At 36.9% G+C, this 22,069-nt stretch overlaps 1 protein-coding gene across 2 annotated transcripts in view; it reads right to left on the bottom strand.

Moving 5' to 3' along the window:
• Window positions 1–22,069, bottom strand: part of FERMT2 (FERM domain containing kindlin 2) — a 71,269-nt gene that overhangs the window by 29,463 nt on the left and 19,737 nt on the right. For both annotated transcript variants that reach the window (XM_079909259.1, XM_079909260.1), the window contains exons 3-4: window positions 20,262–20,495; window positions 1,042–1,176 (exon numbers count right to left, since the gene is read on the bottom strand). In XM_079909259.1, coding sequence (XP_079765385.1) covers window positions 1,042–1,176; window positions 20,262–20,495 — 369 coding nt within the window. The remainder of the gene's footprint in view (window positions 1–1,041; window positions 1,177–20,261; window positions 20,496–22,069) is intronic.

Raw genomic sequence — 22,069 nt, 5'->3', positions numbered from 1 at the left:
TGAATAGTAAAATTAGTTTACTTATTTGCTGCTGGGATCTATCCTAAGAAATGGATTTGTAAATGTGTGGCCAATGGAAACATGGGAAACTAATTTCCTGGGACTAAAGAACCATGTAATCTAATTAATTAGTCATCTAGCTTCTCAAAAGACACTGCCTACGTTCCTATTGCGTGCCATATGCTGAGTTGGGTCCTGGTAACAAAAGGTAAGAAACAGTCTCTTCATGCAGGGGCTCACGATTATTAGGGGAGAACATGTAGTATAACACCAAACACAGAAAAGTCTGGTGACTTATGACAGAAGGATAACCTAATTCAGGTCGGGGAGGTAATAGAAGGAAATCTGAGAAAGCTTCTTAAAGGAGCAACACCTTAAAGGGAAAAGAGAGGCACTAAGAGACCAGCATATGCAAAGCATAGAGACAGTTTTAAGTAACCTGATAAAAACAATAATGTCTTAACTAAATACTGGTGGTTTTCACAAAATACCCAAAAAATGGAACTAAATGCTAAAAAACAAAAAACTGTCCAATTTCCACAAAGCAAAGAACTGAGGCCAGTTAAGGTACTGTCTCCTTTTGACTCTTCCTGAGCAGAGAACCAGCTTTTCTTTTTATTGACGCAACTGCTACCACCTGACATGACGATCTGCACATAACAGACTCTGGTGATGATTTCAATATCGAGGGAAAAGATGCTGAGGGAGAGTGTTCTTTAACTTGACCACTCTCCTGACCTACACAGTCCATTTATCCCGATATCAAAAACACAGAGGGAAACCTACTGTATAGCACAGTATATACTATACACAGTATATACTCAATATTTTTTAATAACCTATAAGGGAAAAGAATATGCATGTTCTTTTTCTGATTTACACAGACACACACGTGTATATGCATATAAATGAATCACTGTGCTGTACACCTGAAACTAACACTATATTGTAAATCAACTATACTTCAATTAAACACATACACACACAGAGGCATACAGTCCATGGTTCTCACACTGAGCCCATGCTTAGTCAAAGCCTTACCAGATCCGGGAGTGATAAGAGGCCCCTCTAATTCAAGTGCCTCATCTTCAGACTGGTCATCTAGCTTTTTCTTTTTTTTCTTTGTTGGATCTCTGGGTTTTTTCAATAGAGAAAGCTCTTCAGGGTGTCTGATATCTGTTAAAATAAAAAAACATTATTTTACTAGCATAACAGAAAATTAAAACACATTACACTTCATAAATCTGTTAATCCATTCAAGAAAAGAATTTGTAATTTCCTTCTGTGTATGTATGTGTTTGTGTTTTGCCAGATACTAATGCTATGCAAAAGATTGGAGTATGACACTTTTAAAGACAATATACCAAAGCACTCTTAATTCATAACTATCCAATAAATGTAGTTACCTCAAAGTGGAAAGATAATAATCTACTAGGGTACAGAAAGAAAATACTGGAACTCTTATTTACATATTTTTAAATACAAAACTGTAAGAAATTAAGGTTTATATTATATGGTAGCCCTCATTCATTCTGTATGCCATAAGTTAACACAAGATATGTGAAGTAAATGTAAAGAAAATATTTCCCCATCATTACCAAATCTCAAAATTTTAGTCGACTCAAACTTTTCTACCTTGATATCAAATGGCTACAAATTTTTGTGTTTATTCTATTCATTTTCATGTGAAGAACCTGATAAGAAGCAAAATGGTTACAGGAAAGTAATAAAAAGAATTAAAATGACCCAAATAAGTATAACCATCACATTACATATTATATATTATATACCATGTTCATAAATTGCAAGAATGGTTAAGAAGTCAGTTCCCCCAAAACTTAGCTAAAGATTCAATGGAATTCTAATCAAAATTCCAGCTTACTCTTTTGAACAAGTTGATTGTAGAATCGTTCTCATTTCCTTATAAATTTTATGAGTCAAAGCAATTTAAAATAAAGCTGGAAGACTTATACCACCTGATTTTAAGACATCATAAAACTACAGCAATTAAAACAGTGCAATTACTGGCTAAATGATAAGACGTATAAATGAACGGAATAGAAGAGAGGACCCAGAAACAAACCCAGATACAGGCGGTCAATTATTTTGGACAAAGGTGTCACAGCAATTCAAGGGAAAAGGGAAATCTCTTCAATAAACAGTGCTAAACAAGAGATTCATGTATTTTTCTAAAAGAACGTTAGCCCTCACCTAACACAATGTGCAAAAATTAATTCTAAATGTATCATAGACCTAAAAGAGAATTTAAGTAGACAAAGATTTCTTAGATAGGACACCCACACCCCCCCATAAAAAAACTGCCCTTTACTACAAGAAAACACCACCACCACCACCCCCCACCACCCTGCTCCTTGAAAGACTGTTAAGAAAACAAAAGGCTAGCTGTAATATTGGGACAAAATATTCACAAAATATGCATATCTGACAAAGGAGTTGTATCCAAAATACATAAAGAACCCATACAACTCAATAATAAGCAGACCAATGGGCTAAAGATTTGGACAAGCACTTCACCAAAGAATACATAAGAATAAACAAGAAGCATATGCGAAGATGCTCAACATTACTGGTCAGGGAAGTGCAAATTAAAACCACAACACACATATACACCCATCAGAGTGGCCAACATTAATAAAACTGATAATACCCAGTGTTGGTGAGGATGTGGAAGAACTGGAACTCTCATAACCAGCTGCTGGGAATGTGAAATGAGAATTTTTGAAAACACTTAGGCAGTTCCTTAATAAAGTTAAACATATACAACTCAGACACTCCACTCCTAGTTGTTTACTTAAGACAATGAAAAGCATATTTGTAGGCTTTACTCACAAAAGCCAAAACTGGAAATAACCCAGCTGGATAAACAAAATGTAATCCTTTCATATCAGTGGAATACTACTCTTACAATGTAACACAACTCATCAGTAAAAAGAAACAAACTATTAATACATGCAATAACCTGAATGCATCTCAAAATCATTATCTAAGTGGAACCAGCCAATTAGAAAAGGGTATATACTGCATGATTCCATTCACAATATTCCAGAAAATGATAACAAATCTATAGTGACAGAGCAGAGCAATGACTGTTAGGCTAGAGTTTGAGAGCTAACAGAAATGTTCTATATCCTGATTGTGGTAGTTTCAGAGATGTAAGCATCTGTCAACTCATCCAACTGTACACTTTAAATGGGTGCAGTTTACCGTACATCAATTATACCAAAATAAAGTTAATTAAAAAATAAAGAGGGTAAGGAGAGGGAGAGCAAAGAAAAACAATAAAAGAAAAAAGCAGCAAAAAAAAGAAGCACTAGGTCGTATCTCACAGTGTTTGGTGGCACTACCCCATATGTCACAGACAACAAAATCCAAGTCGCTGCATAACTTGTAATGATGCAGACTGCTAAGTCACTGGATCAGAATTTGACAGGGGGTTAGTTTGTACTTTCAGGAACCCACACTACTCACTAGATTCAATCCAGCGTTACAAATTCAGGAAACTTTTTATCAGTAGGGGAACTCAAACTAGGGTGGACCACACCTGCTGCAGCGCTGATGAGGCACAATTTGAGGCAGAAGCACATGGCCAAACTACCTGGATCTCAGCTCCACTATTTATGAGCTGTATGACTTGGGCAAGCTACTTATTAGCCTGCCAGCATCCAAGTTTCCTCAGCTGTTTAAAATGAGACTAATACTACCGCAGGAGGTTTTTTTGTGAAAATTCAATGATTAATATGGGTAAAGTTTCTTGCACAGGGCCTGACAAGTACTTTGTAAGTATTAAGTATTAATGGTTTTTTCCTAATTTTAAAAAGTATACAATTATGGTATAAATTTGGAAATTATGAAAAAGTATAAGACATGTAAAATCTGTTCTTGAAAAATGGAATATGACTATGTGAATCAGTGATCATTTTAATAGATGTATAAAATTCTATTAATATAACATAATTTAACCATTCTTCTAATACTGTGCCCATTATAAATAATGGTTCTACAAACATCTATCTATATACATATTTTTCCACATTTTATTTCTTTAGAAGTTCATTGGAATAGAATTACTGGATCAAAGGTTATAATAATTTTAAGGCAAAAATGGAGGAAGATGGGCACTTGTGTTATTTTTTAAAGCTTTATTTTTAAAACAGTATGTTTATCTCCTTGTTTTAATTTACATTTCTTTGATTAATACTGATGTTGTACACTTCCTCATGGGTTTTTAGCCATTTATATTATTTCCTTCCTTCACTCATTTTTCTATTAGATTTCTTCAAATCAAAGTTAAATTGCATATAAAGATTAACATGGTAGCAATCACTGCAAACCACACTGAACTTTCTTTTTAATTTTATTTTATATATATCTTGTACCATGTTTAAAAAAGAAATTCAAATAAGTCTTTTAATAACTATATGGATTTTTTGTTTCTCTGTTGGTTATTTGATTTTTACTATTAGGAACACTCTGGTACACATTAGGTTTTTGTTTTGTTCTCTATATTTTTTTTTTATAAGTTGAGTCTTATTTTTTTAATATTAATTTATTTATTTAGGCTGCACTGGGTCTTAGTTGTGGCACACGGGATCTTCGTTTCAGCATGAGGGATCTTTAGTTGCAGCATGCATGTGGGATCTAGTTCCCCGACCAGGGATCGAACCCGGGCCCCGTGCATTGGGACCACAGACTCTTACTCACTGGACCACCAGGCAAGTCCCTTGTTCTGTATTTTACATGCAATTTTGGAGGGAATATTATTCTGAAACATGAAAATGGAATCAGCAGTAAAATTGTCCTCAACAAATACTTTAGCAGAGAATAGGTAAACGTAACTGCTCCTTGCTTATTAATAAATTAATAAATTTGGGCTAAGTACGTCTTAGGTACTAAACAGCAGAAATCACGATAAAAATTAATTCTTAAATTCTGTCACTTTCTTAAAAGCTTCCCTGGCATGTCTTTTCCAAGTTAAAAATAGGACAGCATATTCTTTAGCTAAAGTTACAAAATTATGGGACTTCCCTGGTGGTCCAGTGGCTAAGACTCCCCGCTCCCAATGCAGGGGGCCCAGGTTTGATCCCTGATCCGGGAACTAGATCCTGCATGCATGCCACAACTAAGAGTCTGCATGTCGCAACTAAAGATCCCTCATGCCGCAACTAAGACTAGCGCTGCATGCATGCCTGCATGAATAAATAAATAAATAAAGTTACAAAATTAAAAATCACAGATTTTCTTCAGTCTTGTAATATTCAAGTTGAGATAGGCTGGGACCTGGTACCCTTTACCAGAGTGCTTGCACCTGGACAAATGTCTGCTGAAGCAACAGAATACACAGAAACTATAAGGGACTAAAAATAGCTGCATGCATGTGCAGTTAGGGCAATTATGAACAATAAGATACAAAAAGGCCACAAACGAACTGCCATTCTGGAGGTGTTGGGAAGCAAAACTAGGGTACTGAGCATGATCCCTACACACAGCACCAAGGGGTGGGCAGACCATCTAAGCCACTGCTCCAGCACAGCCCACCAACCTGCCCCCACCCTCACCCCATTTAAGGGACCAGCCCGCCCTCCTCAGAGAGCCAGCAAGGGAAACTGTTGCTTGTTTCTGCTCTCTTGTGCTGCAGCACAAGTCCCAGTAAAGCCTTGCTGAATTCCTTGTCTGGCCTTTTATTGATTTCTATTGATTAAAGAGTCCGAGGGCACAAGTCGGTAACAAAGTTAACCCATTTACCCTCAAAAGTAACTTTTGGGGTTTGAATCAGTAGCGCTAATTTCTATCATTATGTAGATTCAGAAACTCAGAAGATATTTCAAGCATGTCTTTTGAGCCATATTTATCTAATTAGCAGAAGTGAATCATCATTTCCTAGACTACTTTTAAAAGAAACAAGATTTAACATGCTAAGAGACCTAATGATTTACGGGTTGTACTTTCAATTCTCAGTGTACCCTCAGCTCTGCTATCACTGCCATGTTGGGAGAAAATAAAGGCTTTAGAAAATTCCTAGCTTCTGAATAATCATTTGTCCCCTCTGCTTCGGTATTAAGTGTGGGCAGGGTGGTAATCTCTCTCTCCACCCATTCATTTCCCCAAAGTAAATCATAAACTGGTACAGGGTGAAAAATCTAAAAAGTATGTAGGGACATAAAACTAATCACGCCTGAGAGATACGACACGCTTCTATCACAATTTGCCATTAACAAGTTTAGCGGGCGAGGGGAAAGCAAGCATGTATAATTGGAAAAAGCCTCCTAAATGTTTCTGGTATGTCCTTTCTGCTTGAGAAACACTGCACTACATGATTCATCCTTTGAGATTTTTGTTCCTAGGTCATTTCCTGTCAGCTCACAAGCCAACTATTATTAGAAAAATCAGTATTGTTAACTAGCTTTTTGGTCAGTCATAGGCAGATGAAGCAGCTCCTAACTTGTATGTGCCCATGAGAATTGCCTGTGACGTAAAAATAATTATATTAAAAATATATGCTTATGCCACACCCCCAGATAATACTCTTAGTGACTCAGGGGTTCCAACAGCTTGTTTTATGAAAGTTCTAGTGATGGATGTTAACGAAACTTACTGTGGTGATCATGTCACAATATATACAAATACTGAATCATTATTTTGTACACCTGAAACTAATATAATGTTATATGTCAATTACATCTCTATTTTAAAGAAAGCGCTATCGGTAATTTTCATTCCAACTTTTCCTTGAGAACTAGTAGCTTAGGGAAAGGGGAGGAGGGAGAAGGACTACATCTTATTTCTCTAATTGAAGCAACGTAGCCATTGGCTACACACGAAGTCTGTGAATAAGTGGTTTTCACTTCATTACAACAATAACAGAAAAAGTGAAGTAAATCCATATAAAATACTATTTCATTGATACAGGAATTTAGGACTTATTATTTACTGTGTCTTATATCAAGGAGAAACTAAACTAGTGAATTTAGGAATCTGAATCACATGTGTAAGACTGGACTTGGGGAGGAGCATAAGTAATTAAACAAGGTTTATACTAAAATAAAACACACCTAGAGGACTATGAGTTATAAAAACTTTAAAATAGGCACACCAAAATACAGTGCTATCTTTCCTTTGTGCTAAATTATAGTTCAATAATAAAGATATACTAGCATTATGAGTCACTACACAAAGCAATGATCCAGGATCTATTTATAACAAAAGGATAAACTACATAGCAATAAAATTTAACGTTCAAAATCAACATAATGTTATCAAGTAGAATACAAATCTAGTGGAAGACAGACTAAATAAATTATATAATTATGTAATTATATATAGTACATATATATATCTCCAAAACTATGGGGCTGAGGAAGTGGGAAACTAAGGAGCAGAGAAGTGTTCTCAGGTAAAATAATAATCATTTTAGTTTAAAAATAAAATTTTCTGGAGCGTTTCCAGTTAAACACGTATGTTGAGTTTGTGCATTTACTTTCACTCCTTTCCAAAAATCATACCAAAATGTAAAGAAATAAAACATGAACCTACAAGGACAAAAATAATAGGAGAAAAACATCAGATAAGCAACATCAGAAGAATGCTGAGACAAAAGCCAGATGGGAAAGAAGCAAATGACTTAGCAAAGTGCACAAATAGAAAATCAAGGTGTTTGCAGGAAGTACCAATGGGAAACACACTGACTCACTTGTGCCAAACATCAAGCATGTTCATGTACTGAAAACAGAGAGACAAGAAAAATGAATCCTGCCCCACATCGGATTACACCTACCCCTTAGATACGCACCCTTTAGGATTCCTTACAGGAAAATCTGAAAAGCCCTAGGGAAGAGATCTTTTAGATACTGACATTTGAAAAAGTGTGCTCAATGTCTAAATACCATGCAAAAGGGTGACAAGCTAAACCCCGTTCAACTAGAGTTTCCTATTAGGTATATGTATGAATGGACAATTAGAATGGACAATCAATGACTGACAGACATTATAGAAAGGACTCTGTGGTAGGCAGAATTCTAGAGATATCTCCTTAAAATTCCTGTCCCTGGTTATACAATCATACGCTAATCTAGGGACTGCTGTGAAGAGACTTTGCAAATGGAATTTAGGTTACTGATCAACTGATTTTAGGGAGATTATCCTGAATTCTCTCAGTGGGTCCAGTGCAATCACAGGAAGCCTGCCTAACAGAAGAGAAAGGCGGAAGAGGGAAGCAGAGGAGAGGTCATATAGATTTGAGGAGTAAGAAGAGCTGGACTTGCTGCTGCTGGCTTTGACAAACGAAGAGACCACAAGTCAAAGAATTCAGAAGGCCTGTGGAAGCTAGCAGACAAGCCAACGGGAGCGTCAGTCCTAGAGCCACAGGGAACCCAATTCTACCATGCAGAATTCTTTCTCAGGGCCTTCAGGAAGGAACAGAACCCTGCTGACACCTTAATTTTGGCCTTATAAAATTCTAAGCAGAGGATCCAGCTGAGCCATGCTGTGCCCAGACTTTTCACACAGAAACTGTGAGATAATAAATGTGTGTTTTAGGCTGCTAAGTGTATGGCAGCAATGGAAAACTCACAGACCTTCCAATGTGAAAGAGAGCAAATGAAATGGAAAAGAACAACTTACGGAAACAGAAATAATGCAAAGAACAGAATAGAATAAAACATAAACCTCCTAATTACAAATCTCAAAGATAAGACAATGGCATCCGTGAAAGATGGATAGGATGTTAAAAAATAACCAGAGGGACTTCCCTGGTGGTGCAGTGATTAAGAATCCACCTGCCAAATCAGGGGACACGGGTTCGAGCCCTGGTCTGGGAGGATTCCACATGCCGCGAAGCAACTAGCCTGTGCACCACAACTACTGAGCTTGCACCCTACAGCCCGTGCTCCGCAACGAGAGAAGCCACCACAGTGAGAAGCCCACGTACTGCAATGACGAGTAGCCCCTGCTCGCCGCAACTAAAGCTCGCACACACAGCAACAAAGACCCAACGTGGCCAAAAATTAAAAAAAATTATTATTTTTAATTAAAAAAAAAAGATAAGAAGGGGCTCTTGGATATTAACAAGGGGGAGGAAGGGTCCTTTCCATTTTTAAAAAGTTTTTTTTTTTTTTTTTTTTTTTTTTGTGGTATGCGGGCCTCTCACTGTTGTGGCCTCTCCCGTTGCAGAGCACAGGCTCCGGACGCACAGGCTCAGCAGCCATGGCTCACAGGCCCAGACGCTCCGCGGCATGTGGGATCTTCCCGGACCGGGGCACGAACCCGTGTCCCCTGCATCGGCAGGCGGACTCTCAACCACTGCGCCACCACTTAACTATTTTGTTAAGGTTTAACTTATATAAAGTCTACAACTCTTAAGTGTATTCATGAATATCTGGGTAATAAAGATCCAGATAGAAATATAAAACACTGAAAAATAAAATTTGAGAGCCACAATAAAAAAGCAACAGACAAAATATAAAGTCAGGTAAGAGGATCAATCCAAGAACTAATATCAGACTAATTACTAGCAACAAAAAGAAGAAAAAAAACACAGGGGAGGAATTAGGGCACATTACTATGAAATTTCAAAATGGCAGGGAAAAAATCCTAAAACATGCCAGAGAGAAAAAGCAGTCTACAAAGAAAGGATAAAAATTAAGAACACTATCAGGACTATAAATAGCAATACTGGAAGCTAAAACAACTGAACAATGAATTCCCAATTCTGAGGGAAATTAATTTTCAACCCAACAATTCCTATCAAAGGACAAAATAAAGACATTTCAAATATGACATCTCAAAAATTTACATCCCACCTACCTTTGATGATGGAGGATATAGTCCATCAAAATAAAAGAGCAAATCAACACTGAGGAAAATGCAAGGATCAAGTATGAGAGAGAAGACACTTTCCCTGGACAATGGTGGAGGGAAGTTCTGGGGCTGTAACTGTACAACTTGACCTAGAAGTCACCTACTCCAGATTGGAGCAGGAAGATGGAGGGACTTCACAGTGTGTTTAGGAAGAAAAAAAAGGAGGGAGGGAGGAGATTATTATCAGATAATGTATTTGATCATGAAAATTATAGAGAATCTAGAATGTAGAAGAATCAACAACAGAGAAGTTTCAAAACTAAGTAAATGATAAACAAAAAGGCATATAAGATAGAAAAGGTGAAAGTATACACTTTGGTTCAGCAAGTAAAAATACTCACCTTGTTAAAATAATGCAAACAATGATACTGATTTAATAAAAAATTATAATAGTTATAATAAAGTGAGAAAGAAAAAGTTGAGAAAAAAGAAGTGAGCAGGTATCTAAAATGGATAAATCAAGAAATAACAGAGCTTCCCTGGGCACAGTGGTTGAGAGTCCGCCTGCCGATGCAGGGGACACGGGTTCGTGCTCAGGTCCGGGAAGATCCCACGTGCCGCGGAGCGGCTGGGCCCGTGAGCCATGGCCGCTGAGCCTGCGCGTCCAGAGCCTGTGCTCCACAACGGGAGAGGCCACAACAGTGAGAGGCCCCCGTACCGCAAAAAAAAAAAAAAGAACAGCATAAGCACTTTATTTAAATTACGGAACTAAAAGAAAGAGTAAAAAAGTAGGAAGTGGTAGGGAATGTGCTTGGGGTTGGGGAGAAATAGGACAGAAAAGTCATTTTATGTTATATGCTTTTTTAGCTTTAACTCTGTTATCTATGGCTTTGATTAAAAAAATAATTTCAAAATCTTTCTGCTTATTGTGTAAAGAATGAATTGGAAGGAACAAGGATGGATAAAGCAGACCACTTAGGAGGCTGCTGGAACATTCCAGAAGAGAGATGGTGGTGGTGTGGCCTATGAGAGCAGTAAGGATGGTAGAGATGGAAAGATGTGGAAAGATTCAAGATATATCTTGGAGGCAAAATTAACACTTCTGGGTGATGGATGAAATGTGTATAAGGAAGAGAGTGGTGCTAAGGACCACTCCCCAGTTTCTGACATGTATCTGGGATGGTGCTTTTACTGCTATGGAGACTTCTGAGGGGCAGAGTGGGAAGGGCAGAACACAGAGATTTGGAAAGGAATACCATGAGCTCAGTTTTGAACATGTTCAATTTGAAATTTCTGTGAAAGAAATGGTTTTGTTATTATAAATAATGCTTCAATGAGCAAATGATGGCTTTCTAAAAAAGGTACATGGCTAGAAGAAAATCAAGGATGAGTTAAGAATGGTCTCAACTAAGACGGAGTAACAAGAATTTGATTTACCCTCCTGCTTTATTTAAACAATAAGAAAGGAAAAGAAACTTTTTCAGGTATTAGACAAGGAGCACAGGAGAGAAGAGAAAAAAACCAGAATGAGCTCTTTGACTGTACCAGCTTACTGCCTAGAAGTAGTTCGGGGTGGGGAGGGGACAAACAGAGTCAGGTCTCGCTGAGTTGAGAGATCTGAGGTGGAATCCAGGGAGGCCAAGATGGCTAAAATTTGTGGGTCAGAGTACCAGAGAGAAGAGAGCTCCACAGAGAGATCTGGAGATCTGTAGTTATCCGCTGGGATCTGGGTGAATACTGATCTGTGCATTTGTGAGGGGAAAGTCTTCCTAATACACAGGATATTGAGAAGAATCCCCAGAAGGAAATTAGCCCTGGACTAATGGTGGCTCTGGACCTGCCCTAACAGAGCTTAAAAGCAAGTGTCAAAAGGATCCAACTGATTCCAAGTAATATGACTGAAAAATTTGACAGAAAAAAAGCCAATGCTACTTTTTAAATTTATTTATTTATTTTTGGCTGTGTTGGGTCTTCGTTGCTGTGCACGGGCTTTCTCTATTTGTGGCGAGTGGGAGCTACTCTTCGCTGCGATGCGCGGGCTTCTCACTGTGGTGGCTTCTCTTGTTGTGAAGCACAGGCTCTAGGCACGCAGCCTTCAGTAGTTGTGACAAGTGGGCTCAGTAGTTGTGGCGCGCAGGCTCTAGAGCACAGGCTCAGTAGTTGTGGAGCACAGGCTTAGCTGCTCCGCAGCATGTGGGTCCTTCCCGGACCAGGGCTCAAACCCGTCTCCCCTGCACTGGCAGGTGGATTCTTAACCACTGTGCCACCAGGCAAGTCCCATCCAACGCTACTTTAAGGAATACAAAAAGAAATCCAGCCACCAACAATGAAAAATTAACAGACTCTAGCATTCAATCAGAAATTACCAGACATAAAAGAAGCAACCCATTACCAGGAGTAAAAGGGGGGAAAAAGTAGCAGAAGCAGAAATAACTACAATGATAGAATCAGTAATCAAAGATATTAAAATATCTATTATAAATACACTCCATATGTTTAAGAAAGGAGAGAAAAAGATAAAAATAAGGAAGAAAAAGTTGAAGATTTATGTATTTTTTAAAAGTCCAAAATCAAACTTCTAGTGATGAAAAATACATCTGAAATGAACATTGGATGGGATTAACAGCAGATCAGCAGAAGACCAATGAACTTCAAGACAACAATGGACACTATCCAAGATGAAACACAGAGAATAAAGACCGAAAAAAGGAAGAGAGCATCAGTGATCTATGGAAGAATAACTGTTGCTCTAACATATATGAAACAAGCCCAACAAAGGATAGCTGTGGGAAGGGACACCAAAAATTATTTGAAGAACTAGTGGTTGAAAATTACACAAATCTGACGAAAACCGTAAACCCACAAATCTAAGAAACACCATGACCCTAGAACAGAACAGACCTAAAGAAAACTATGCCAGGACACACCAGAATTAAATGCTGAAAACCAGGATAAAGATAAATTCTTAAAAGGTTAACAGAGAAAACATTCAGAGGGGAAAAAATAGAAGAGCCATAACGGACTTTTCTGAAATTATGCAAACCAGAAGACAAGAGAAAGACATCTGAAAATTACTGAAAAGAGAAAAAATCTAGAATTCTTCACATAGCTGCAATATCTTTCAAAAATGAAGGCAAGATTTTTGTAGACAAAAGGTAAAAAAAAAAAAAAAAAAAAAATCACTAGCAGACCTGCACTATAAAAAGGTCATATGAAGTTCCTCAGATAGAAGAAAAAGGGTATCACATGGAAAGTCTTCTTACAAATAGCAGTGAAAAATGATAAATGCGTGGGCAATTATAAAAGACCATTTTTCTTATTTTTTAATATTTAAAAAGACAATTATTGTTTTAGGGGAAAATAACGTTGAGTTTTAGCATATTTGAAAGTAACACATATGACAATAGCACAAAGAACAGGAAAGGGGAAATGGAACTATACTGTTTTAAGATTATTATACTATGTGTGAAATGGTATACTATTTGAACACAGAACGTGAATAAAGTTAACGTCATACACTGTAACCCCAGAACAACCACTAAAAAGACAAAAGTGGTAATAGCTAGTAAGTCACAGGTAACAATAAACGTAACTGTAACAAACAAACCCCCCTCAATTTAAAAGAAAAGAGGGGAAAGAAAAAAAACAGAGCACATAGAAACCTTAAAATAAATACCATATAAAAAGCAAATACCAAGGTGACAGATTTAAACTCAACGACACTGATAATCACATTAAAAGTAAATGGTCTGGGCTTCCCTGGTGGCGCAGTGGTTGAGAGTCCACCTGTCAACGCAGGGGACACGGGTTCGTGCCCCAGTCCGGGAAGATCCCACATGCCACGGAGCGGCTGGGCCCGTGAGCCATGGCCACTAAGCCTGCGCATCCGGAGCCTGTGCTCTGCAACGGGAGTGGCCACAACAGTGAGAGGCCCGAGTACCGCAAAAAAAAAAAAAAAAAAGTAAATGGTCTATCAACTGTGTTGCATGCCAATTTGATATTATCACTGTAAAGCAATATTACACTTAGAAACCTAATTGTTTTCCCATAATCACTGAATTCTCTGATATCTTTTTTCCAACTTCCTAGCATTTCCTCTCTGAAGTATCTAAATTAACTGTCCTGGATGAAGTTTCCTTTAAAAGGCAATGTCTATAAAGTCCTATGGCTTCAACATATTCAATTTTGTTTTGAAAGGTAATAAAAATAGTGAATTTCTATTCCTACATCTAAACCACTGGAAAAAAATAAAATAAATAATCTAATGGAAGCAACCTAAATGTCCATTGACAGATGAATGGATAAAGAAGATGTGGGGTGTGTGAGTGTACGTGTGTGTATGTAATGGAATATTACTCAGCCATAAAAAAAGAATGAAATAATGCCATTAGCAGTAACAGATGGACCTAGAGATTATCATAGGAAATGAAGTCAGACAGAGAAAGATAAATATCATATGATACCATTTATATGCAGAATCTAAAAAAATGATACAAATGAACTTTCCATTTACTCTTAAAAAGGCTCGTCATTTGTAAAGCCTGCATGTTAGAACCCACCTTACATAAAAGAACTTAGCATGCTTTGCCAGCAGTGTTTCTTTCAAAAAGGAAAGGAAAATGTAACTAAAAACCTCATTTAATCATTACACAGAAGCATCTTCTTAAGCGTTATGTTATTAAAAAAATCAAGATACTTTTTACCAAATAAAAAACTTAGAAGTCTGCCAAAACTCACACAAGAAATAGACAATCTGAATAAGTCTATACCTATTAAAGAAATTGAATCAATAACTAATAATCTTCCAAAACAGAAAGCACTAGGGCCAGACAGGTTCACTGGTGAATTCTACCAAACATTTTTTCTAGTTTTACTGAGGTATAACTGACATACAACACTGTGTAAGTTTAAGGTGCACAGCATAATGACTTGACTTACATAATATTACCACAGTAAATTTAGTTAACATCCATTATCTCATACAGATACCCAAAAAAAGTTTATTTTCCTTATGGTAAGAACTCTTATGATCTACTCTCTTAACAACTTCCAAATAAACCATACAGTAGTGTTAACTCTAGTCATCGTGCTATATACCACATCCCCAGTACTTACTTATCTTGTAACTGGAAGTTTGTACCTTTTGACTACCTTAATCCAATTCCTCCCCTTAGGCTGTTTCCATGTCTTGGCTATTATAAATAATGCTGCTATAAACATGGAGGTGCAGCTATCTCTCCGACACAGTGCTTTCATTTCCTTTGGATATATTCCCAGAAGTAGAACTGCTGGATCATATGGTAGTCCTACTTTTAGTTTTTTGAGGAACCTCCATACAGTTTTCCATAGTGGCTACATCAATTTACAATCCCACCAACAGTGCACAGGGGTCCCCTTTTCTCTACATCCTTGCCAGCATTTATCACTTGTCTTTTTGATAACCATTCTAACAAGTGTGAGATATATCTCATTGTGGTTTCAATTTGTATTTCCCTAATGATTAGTGATGCTAAGCACATTTCCATGTACCTTTTGAACACGTGTATAACTTGTTTGGAAAAATGTCCGTTCAGGTCCTTTGCCCATTTTTAAAAGTGGATTATTTGGGGATTTTTTGCTATTAAGCTATATGAGCTCTTTATATATTTTGGGTATTAACTCATCAGATATATGGATTGCAGATAATTTTTCCCATTCCACAGGTTGTTTTTCATTTTGTTGGTCATTTCTTTGGCCATGCAGAAAATTTTTTTGTTTGATGTAATTCTACTTGTTTATTTTTGCTTGTGCTTTAGGTGTTCTATCCAGAAAGACATTGCCAAAACCCATGTCAAGGAGCTTTTTTCTTGACATCTGAGGAAGAAATTATACTAATTCTCTATAATCTCTTTCAGAAGATAGAAGCAGAGGAAATATTTCCTAATTCATTCTATGAAGCCAGCATTACTCTAATACTAAAATCAAACAAAGCCATAGCAAGAAAAGAAAACTACAGACCAATATCTCTAATGAACATAAATGCAAAAATCTTTAATAAACTATTAGCAAATCGAATCCAACAATGTATAAATAGAATTATACACCATGACCAAGTGGGATTTATGTCAAGTATGCAAGGCTGGTTCAACATCCAAAAATCAATATAACCCATCACATCAAAAGGCTGAAGAGGAAAAATCACATGACCATATCAATAGGCGTTAAAAAAAAAAAAAGCATGACAAAATCCAACACTTATTCATGATAAAACACAGTAAACTAAAATAGAGGGGAACACTTCCTCAACTTTTTTTTTTTTTTTGGCTGTGCTGTGTGGCTTGTTATGATCTCCCTGGTGGTCTAGTGGTTAGGATTCAGCGCTTTCACTGCTGCGGTCCAAGTTCAATTCGTGGCTGGGGAACACTTCCTCAACTTGATAAAGAGTATCTACAAAAAACCTTCAGCTAACAACATACGTAATGATGAGAAACTAGAAGCTTTCCCACTAAAACAGGAACAAGGCAAGGATGTCCTCTCATATCACTGCTTTTCAATATTGTACTGGATGCCCTAGCTTATGCAATAAGACAAGAAAAGGAAATAAAAAGTGTACAGATTGGGAAGGAAGAAATCTGTCTTTGTTCACAGATAACATGATCATCTCTACAGAAAATCTAAAAGAAGTGACAAAAACTCCAGAAACAAATAAACAATTATAGCAAGGTAAAGGACACAAGGTTAATATACAAAAGTAAATTGCGGGCTTCCCTGGTGGCACAGTGGTTGAGAGTCCTCCTGTCAATGCAGGGGACACGGGTTCATGCCCCAGTCCGGGAAGATCCCACATGCCGCGGGGCGGCTGGGCCCGTGAGCCATGGCCGCTGAGCCTGCGCGTCCGGAGCCTGTGCTCCGCAATGGGAGAGGCCACAACAGTGAGAGGCCCGCGTACCACAAAAAAAAAAGTAAATTGCTTTCCAGCAGTGAGCATGTGGAATTTGAAATGTAAAACACAATACTATTTACATTAGCACCAAAAAATAAAATACTTACATATAAATATGACAAAATATGCACAGGATCTATATAAGGAGAACTACAAAACTGTGATGAAAGAAATTAAAGAAAGAAATAAGGGGAGAGACATTCCATGTTCATGGTCAGGAAGACTTGATCTGTCAAGATGTCAGTTCTTCTCAGCTTGATCTATAGATTCAATGCAATCCCAAACAAAATCTCAGCAAGTTATTTTATGGATACTGACAAACTAATTCTAAAGTTTATATGGAAAGGCAAGAGACCCAGGATACCCAACACAATATTGAAGGAGAAGAGCAAATTTGGAGGATTGATGCTACCTGACTTCAATCCTTACTGTAAAAAGCTCCAGTAATCAAGACAAGGTGGTATTGGCAAAAGAACAGCAAACAGATCAATGGAAAAGAATATAGAGCCCAGCAAGTGACCTATATAAATATAGTCAACTGGTCTTTGACAAAGCAGCAAAGGCAACACAATGGAGAAAAGATAACTTTTCAATAAACAGTGCTATAACAACTGGACATCCACATGCAAAAAAATGAATCTAGACCCAGACCACACCCTTCACAAAAATGAACTCAAAATGGATCACAGACCTAAATGTAAACTGTAAAAGCCTTAAAAGATAACATAGAAAAAACTCTAGATGACCTTGGGTTTGGTGATGACTTTTTAGATATGATAACAAAGGCATGATCCATGAAAGAAATAACTGATAAGCCAGACTTTATAAAAATTAAAAATTTCTGGGCTTCCCTGGTGGCACAGTGGTTGAGAGTCCGCCTGCCGATGCAGGGGACGCGGGTTCGTGCCCCGGTCCGGGAGGATCCCACATGCCGCGGAGCCGCTGGGCCGTGAGCCATGGCCGCTGAGCCTGCGCGTCTGGAGCCTGTGCTCCGCAACGGGAGAGGCCACAACAGTGAGAGGCCCATGTACCGCAAAAAAAAAAAAAAAAAATTAAAAATTTCTGCTCTGTGAAAGAAGCTGCCAAAGATAATGAAAAGATAAGCCACTGACTGGGATAAAATATTTGCAAGACATATCTGATAAAGGACTGTTACCCAAAATATACAAAGAACTATTAAAACTCAACAGTAAAAAAACAAAAACTTGACTGAAAAATAGGCCACAGACCTTAACAGATACCTCACCAAAGAAGATGTACAGATGGCAAATGAGCGTATGAAAAGATGTTCCACATCACGGAAATGCAAAATTAAAACAATGATATACCACTATACATCTATAAAAATGGCCACAATCCAGAACACTGACAACACCAAATGCTGGTGAGAATTCAAGAGCAACAGGAATTCTCATTCACTGCTGAATGTGAATGCAAAATGGTATAGCTACTTTGGAAGACAATTTAGCGGTTTCCTACAAAACTAAGCATATTCTTACCATATGATCCAACAATCATACTCCTTAGTATTTACCCAAAGGAGTACAAAACACATGTTCACAAAAAAAAACCTGTAGGTGAATGTTTACAGCAGCTTTATTTATAATTGCAAAACTTGGAAATAACTAAGATATCTGTCATTAGGTGTGGAAAATAAACTGTGGCACATCCAGACAATGGGATATTATTCAGCGCTTAAAAAAATGAGTCACCAAGCTACGAAAAGACATGAAGGAAACTTAAATGTACATTACTAAGCAAAAGACACCAATCTGAAAAGCTACATATTGTATGATTCCAATTGTATGACATTCTGTAAAAGGCAAAACTATGGAGACAGTAAACAGACTAACAATTGCCAGGGGTTGGTAGGGGAGGGATGAAAAGGCAGAGTACAGATTTTCAGGGCAGTGAAACTATTCTGTATGATATTACAATGATGGATATGTCATTATACATTTGTCCAAAGTTGTAGACTGTACGACACCAAGAGTAAACGCTAATGTAAACCATGGAGTCTGGATGATAATGTATCAATGAAGGTTTATCATTACAACAAATGTCCCAGTCTGGTGTGGGTCTTGATAGTGGGGAGGTTGTATGTGTGGGAATGAGGGTAAATGGGAACACTCTGTACTTTCTGCTTAATTTTGCTGTGAACCTAAAACTGCTGTAAAAAAAAAAGTTTATTAAAAAAACTGATAAATGATATAAACAGGCAATTCAAAAAAGAAACTGAAATGGCCAGTAAAGACATAAAAACATAGTTATCTTTATAAACTAAAATGAAATACTGTATTTTTTCACTAAGAGAAGCAAACACTAAAAACTGACAACGTTCAAGTGTTAGTGACAACTTGAGGCAATGGGTTTTCACACACTGACGGTTGGAATGTAAACTGGTATAACCACTTGGGAAAGCAATCTGACGGTACCTGAAATGAATTATGTGTACACTTAAAACACAGCAATTCTACTTTCTACTTCTACACAAACACAAAAGAGAAATTCCTCCACACTCGTGCAAAACGGCATTAAGAAGATACCTGCACAACAACTGCAGGAACATTTTGTTTTGGGATATACACACTCACAGATGTGGATACATGTATGTATGTTTACATATTTTCAAAAGTACTGGAAAGATACATATTAACCTTATGCAGTAGTTGCTTTGTGAAGGGAGATTAGAGGAGAATATGAATCAAGAACTTTACCTATATTATTTTGACTTAAAAAATAGTTTAGCAAAATGATAAAATATCAGCTATTAATTCTAGATAATAGGATTTAGGTAAATGTTACGTAATTCTTTATATTTTTCTGTATTTTAATTTTTGTCTTAGGAATTCCATTAAACATAAAAAAAAAAAAACCTTGTAATTTGAGTCATTAGAACAATACAGTAACGTCCTGTATCTCCCCCAAATCTATGGTACAATGGAGTTATGTACTAATGGTAATGACAATGGTTCACATTTTCTCTGATGGTTGAATATTTCCTGTCATATGACAGAATTGGGTCAGCCAAAAGTAATCTACATCTCATTTCAGAAAACATAAACAGAACTGCTACAAGAGTTTTCAAATTGTAGACTGGTTAAGGACGACAACACTCATGGTCATTTCCTTAGGAGCTGTGTCAGGCCTTCAATGAAGGAACACAATCTGCCTGAATCACTAAAATTGAATATTGACTTACGTTGAAGGAAATACTACAAAAGCTACATCACTCTGCAAATAATTGCCTGTTCTCTTTTCCTTCCCATAAAAATAAAGTCATCAGAATGAGGTATTAAATAATAATATATATTTCTAATAAGGAAATACTAGACACCTCCTGTTCTACCTTAACTCAACATTTCTTTACCTTAAAGTAATATAAAAACTTTGAAGAATAAAGTAATATTTTCACAAACACAGATAGCTCACCCCAATCCCTACTCCTTGAGATAAACTCAATGTCAGTCATCAGTCATATACATATCATGCAACTCATAATTTCATGAATTTATCTGATACTTACTAAAAGTCTTACAGATGTCAGAAACAGCTTTGAAGACTCTGTCAGAGAAATTCACTTTCACCTTCACATACTTCATGTTGGGAAGTTGCAGGCGGAGCAGCTTGTGCTGGGGGGTGAACTGAAGCTTAGCATCTGCCTGAACGCCATACTTGTCCAAGGTCCAATGTGTCTTGAGGAGCCAAGTTCTCTTCTTTTCCCACCACAGAGCGTGGTCAGACCAATCTTTTTTTACATCTATTAAACAAACAAACAAAACACTTCTAAAAATCATCAAGATCACCTTGAAAGAAATCATAAGCAGAAAACTAAATAACTGGGTATTTAATATGATCAACTAATTAAATACTAAGTGCCTGTTTTGTGATAGGTACAAAAGAAATACTAAATAGCTGAGAAAACATTCTGCCCTTGAAAACTAGTATAGAAGGGAGCTGAGGCAGAATACACAGGGTAACCTAGTAATGCTTAAGGGGGACACACAATGAGGAAGAGAGTAAGTACTCTCTGTAGGCATTCCGAGAACAAAGAGAACCCTGGGGACTAGAATCAGAAGGATTAATGATGACGTGGAGTTGGGGGATTCTGAGCCCAGCCTCGAGGAATGGACGATATTCTGATGATAAAATAGGTGAGAAGGCTGAGATATATGAGGCTGCAGAGGCATGCTGAGGTTAATGAGTGGTGAAAAGTAAGATGAACCAAAGTGAACAAAACCCAATTTCCTAGGTAAAGAAGAGACTGGAAAAGAAAACATCCACGAGCAACACTTAATAACTTATTAAGAGAAAACAAAAACAAAAAAACTACACTCCCAACCACACACCCAAATACATTCCGACAAAAGTAACTTATAAGTCTCACTGTCCAACTTTTTTCCCCCAATATATTTCGGTACAAGAGAAAACATTAATATCTGTTATACTCTTTAACATCCTTATGCAATTAAATTAAATGAAAATAAATTTATACCAAATAAAGAGTATAATTTACACAAGATTTGGCTACCCCCAGATATAGCCGATCATAACAATAAACTTGCAAATAAAAGCCAACTTTAGCGAGTTCTTAAAGTAGCAATAAAAGTAAAGACTTTTTGTATCAATTATATGATAAACTAAGAACCAAAAAAGGGGGACAGGGTATTTTTTTTAAAAAACAGTATTAGCCAAACAAAGCTTTCCAGGGGAAGAAAATAAAAATGAAAAACATTATCATGATTCTGATATAAAGTTCATCTTAATACAGTTTTAAAACGAATTGTTCAATTTTAAGAAGATAAATTTAAAAGTATACACTAACCTGAAATTTCTTTTTTAGCACCTGTCTACCAGAAAGCTTCAGAGTAAAAAATCAAACCACCACACTGATTATGAGCCTAGAAACACTTTCTATAACGGTGAAATTTACTTGATATAATTAACTTCTCCTCATTATGGAAGAAACACATCACAGGTGGGAAAAAGACTTTCAATTCCCCCAGCCATTTAAAAAAAATATTTTAATTAGTAAGTACTTTAATGGGAGAACTGTAATTACTTGTGATTATATTGCCATTTTGAAATTTCAGTATTTGTTTTGGGAAAGCCCAATTATGTTATTTGAAGTTTGGCTGCAGAAATACATATTTTACAACTACTTACTTAGTTGTGACACAATGTATATAGTACCCTGCATCTTAAAACTATTTTTCAGCACAGAATTTATCAACTAACTTTTAGAAACAACAAATCTGATCTAGCTCATAAGAACACAACCAAGGTTGGGACCTTTTCATATACTATGAGGTAAATGTCACACACATTACAGAT

This window comes from Stenella coeruleoalba (genome assembly GCF_951394435.1).
Source record: "Stenella coeruleoalba genome assembly, chromosome: 2".
NCBI lineage: Eukaryota > Metazoa > Chordata > Mammalia > Artiodactyla > Delphinidae > Stenella > Stenella coeruleoalba.
This window is presented reverse-complemented; position numbering and strand designations above follow the sequence as displayed.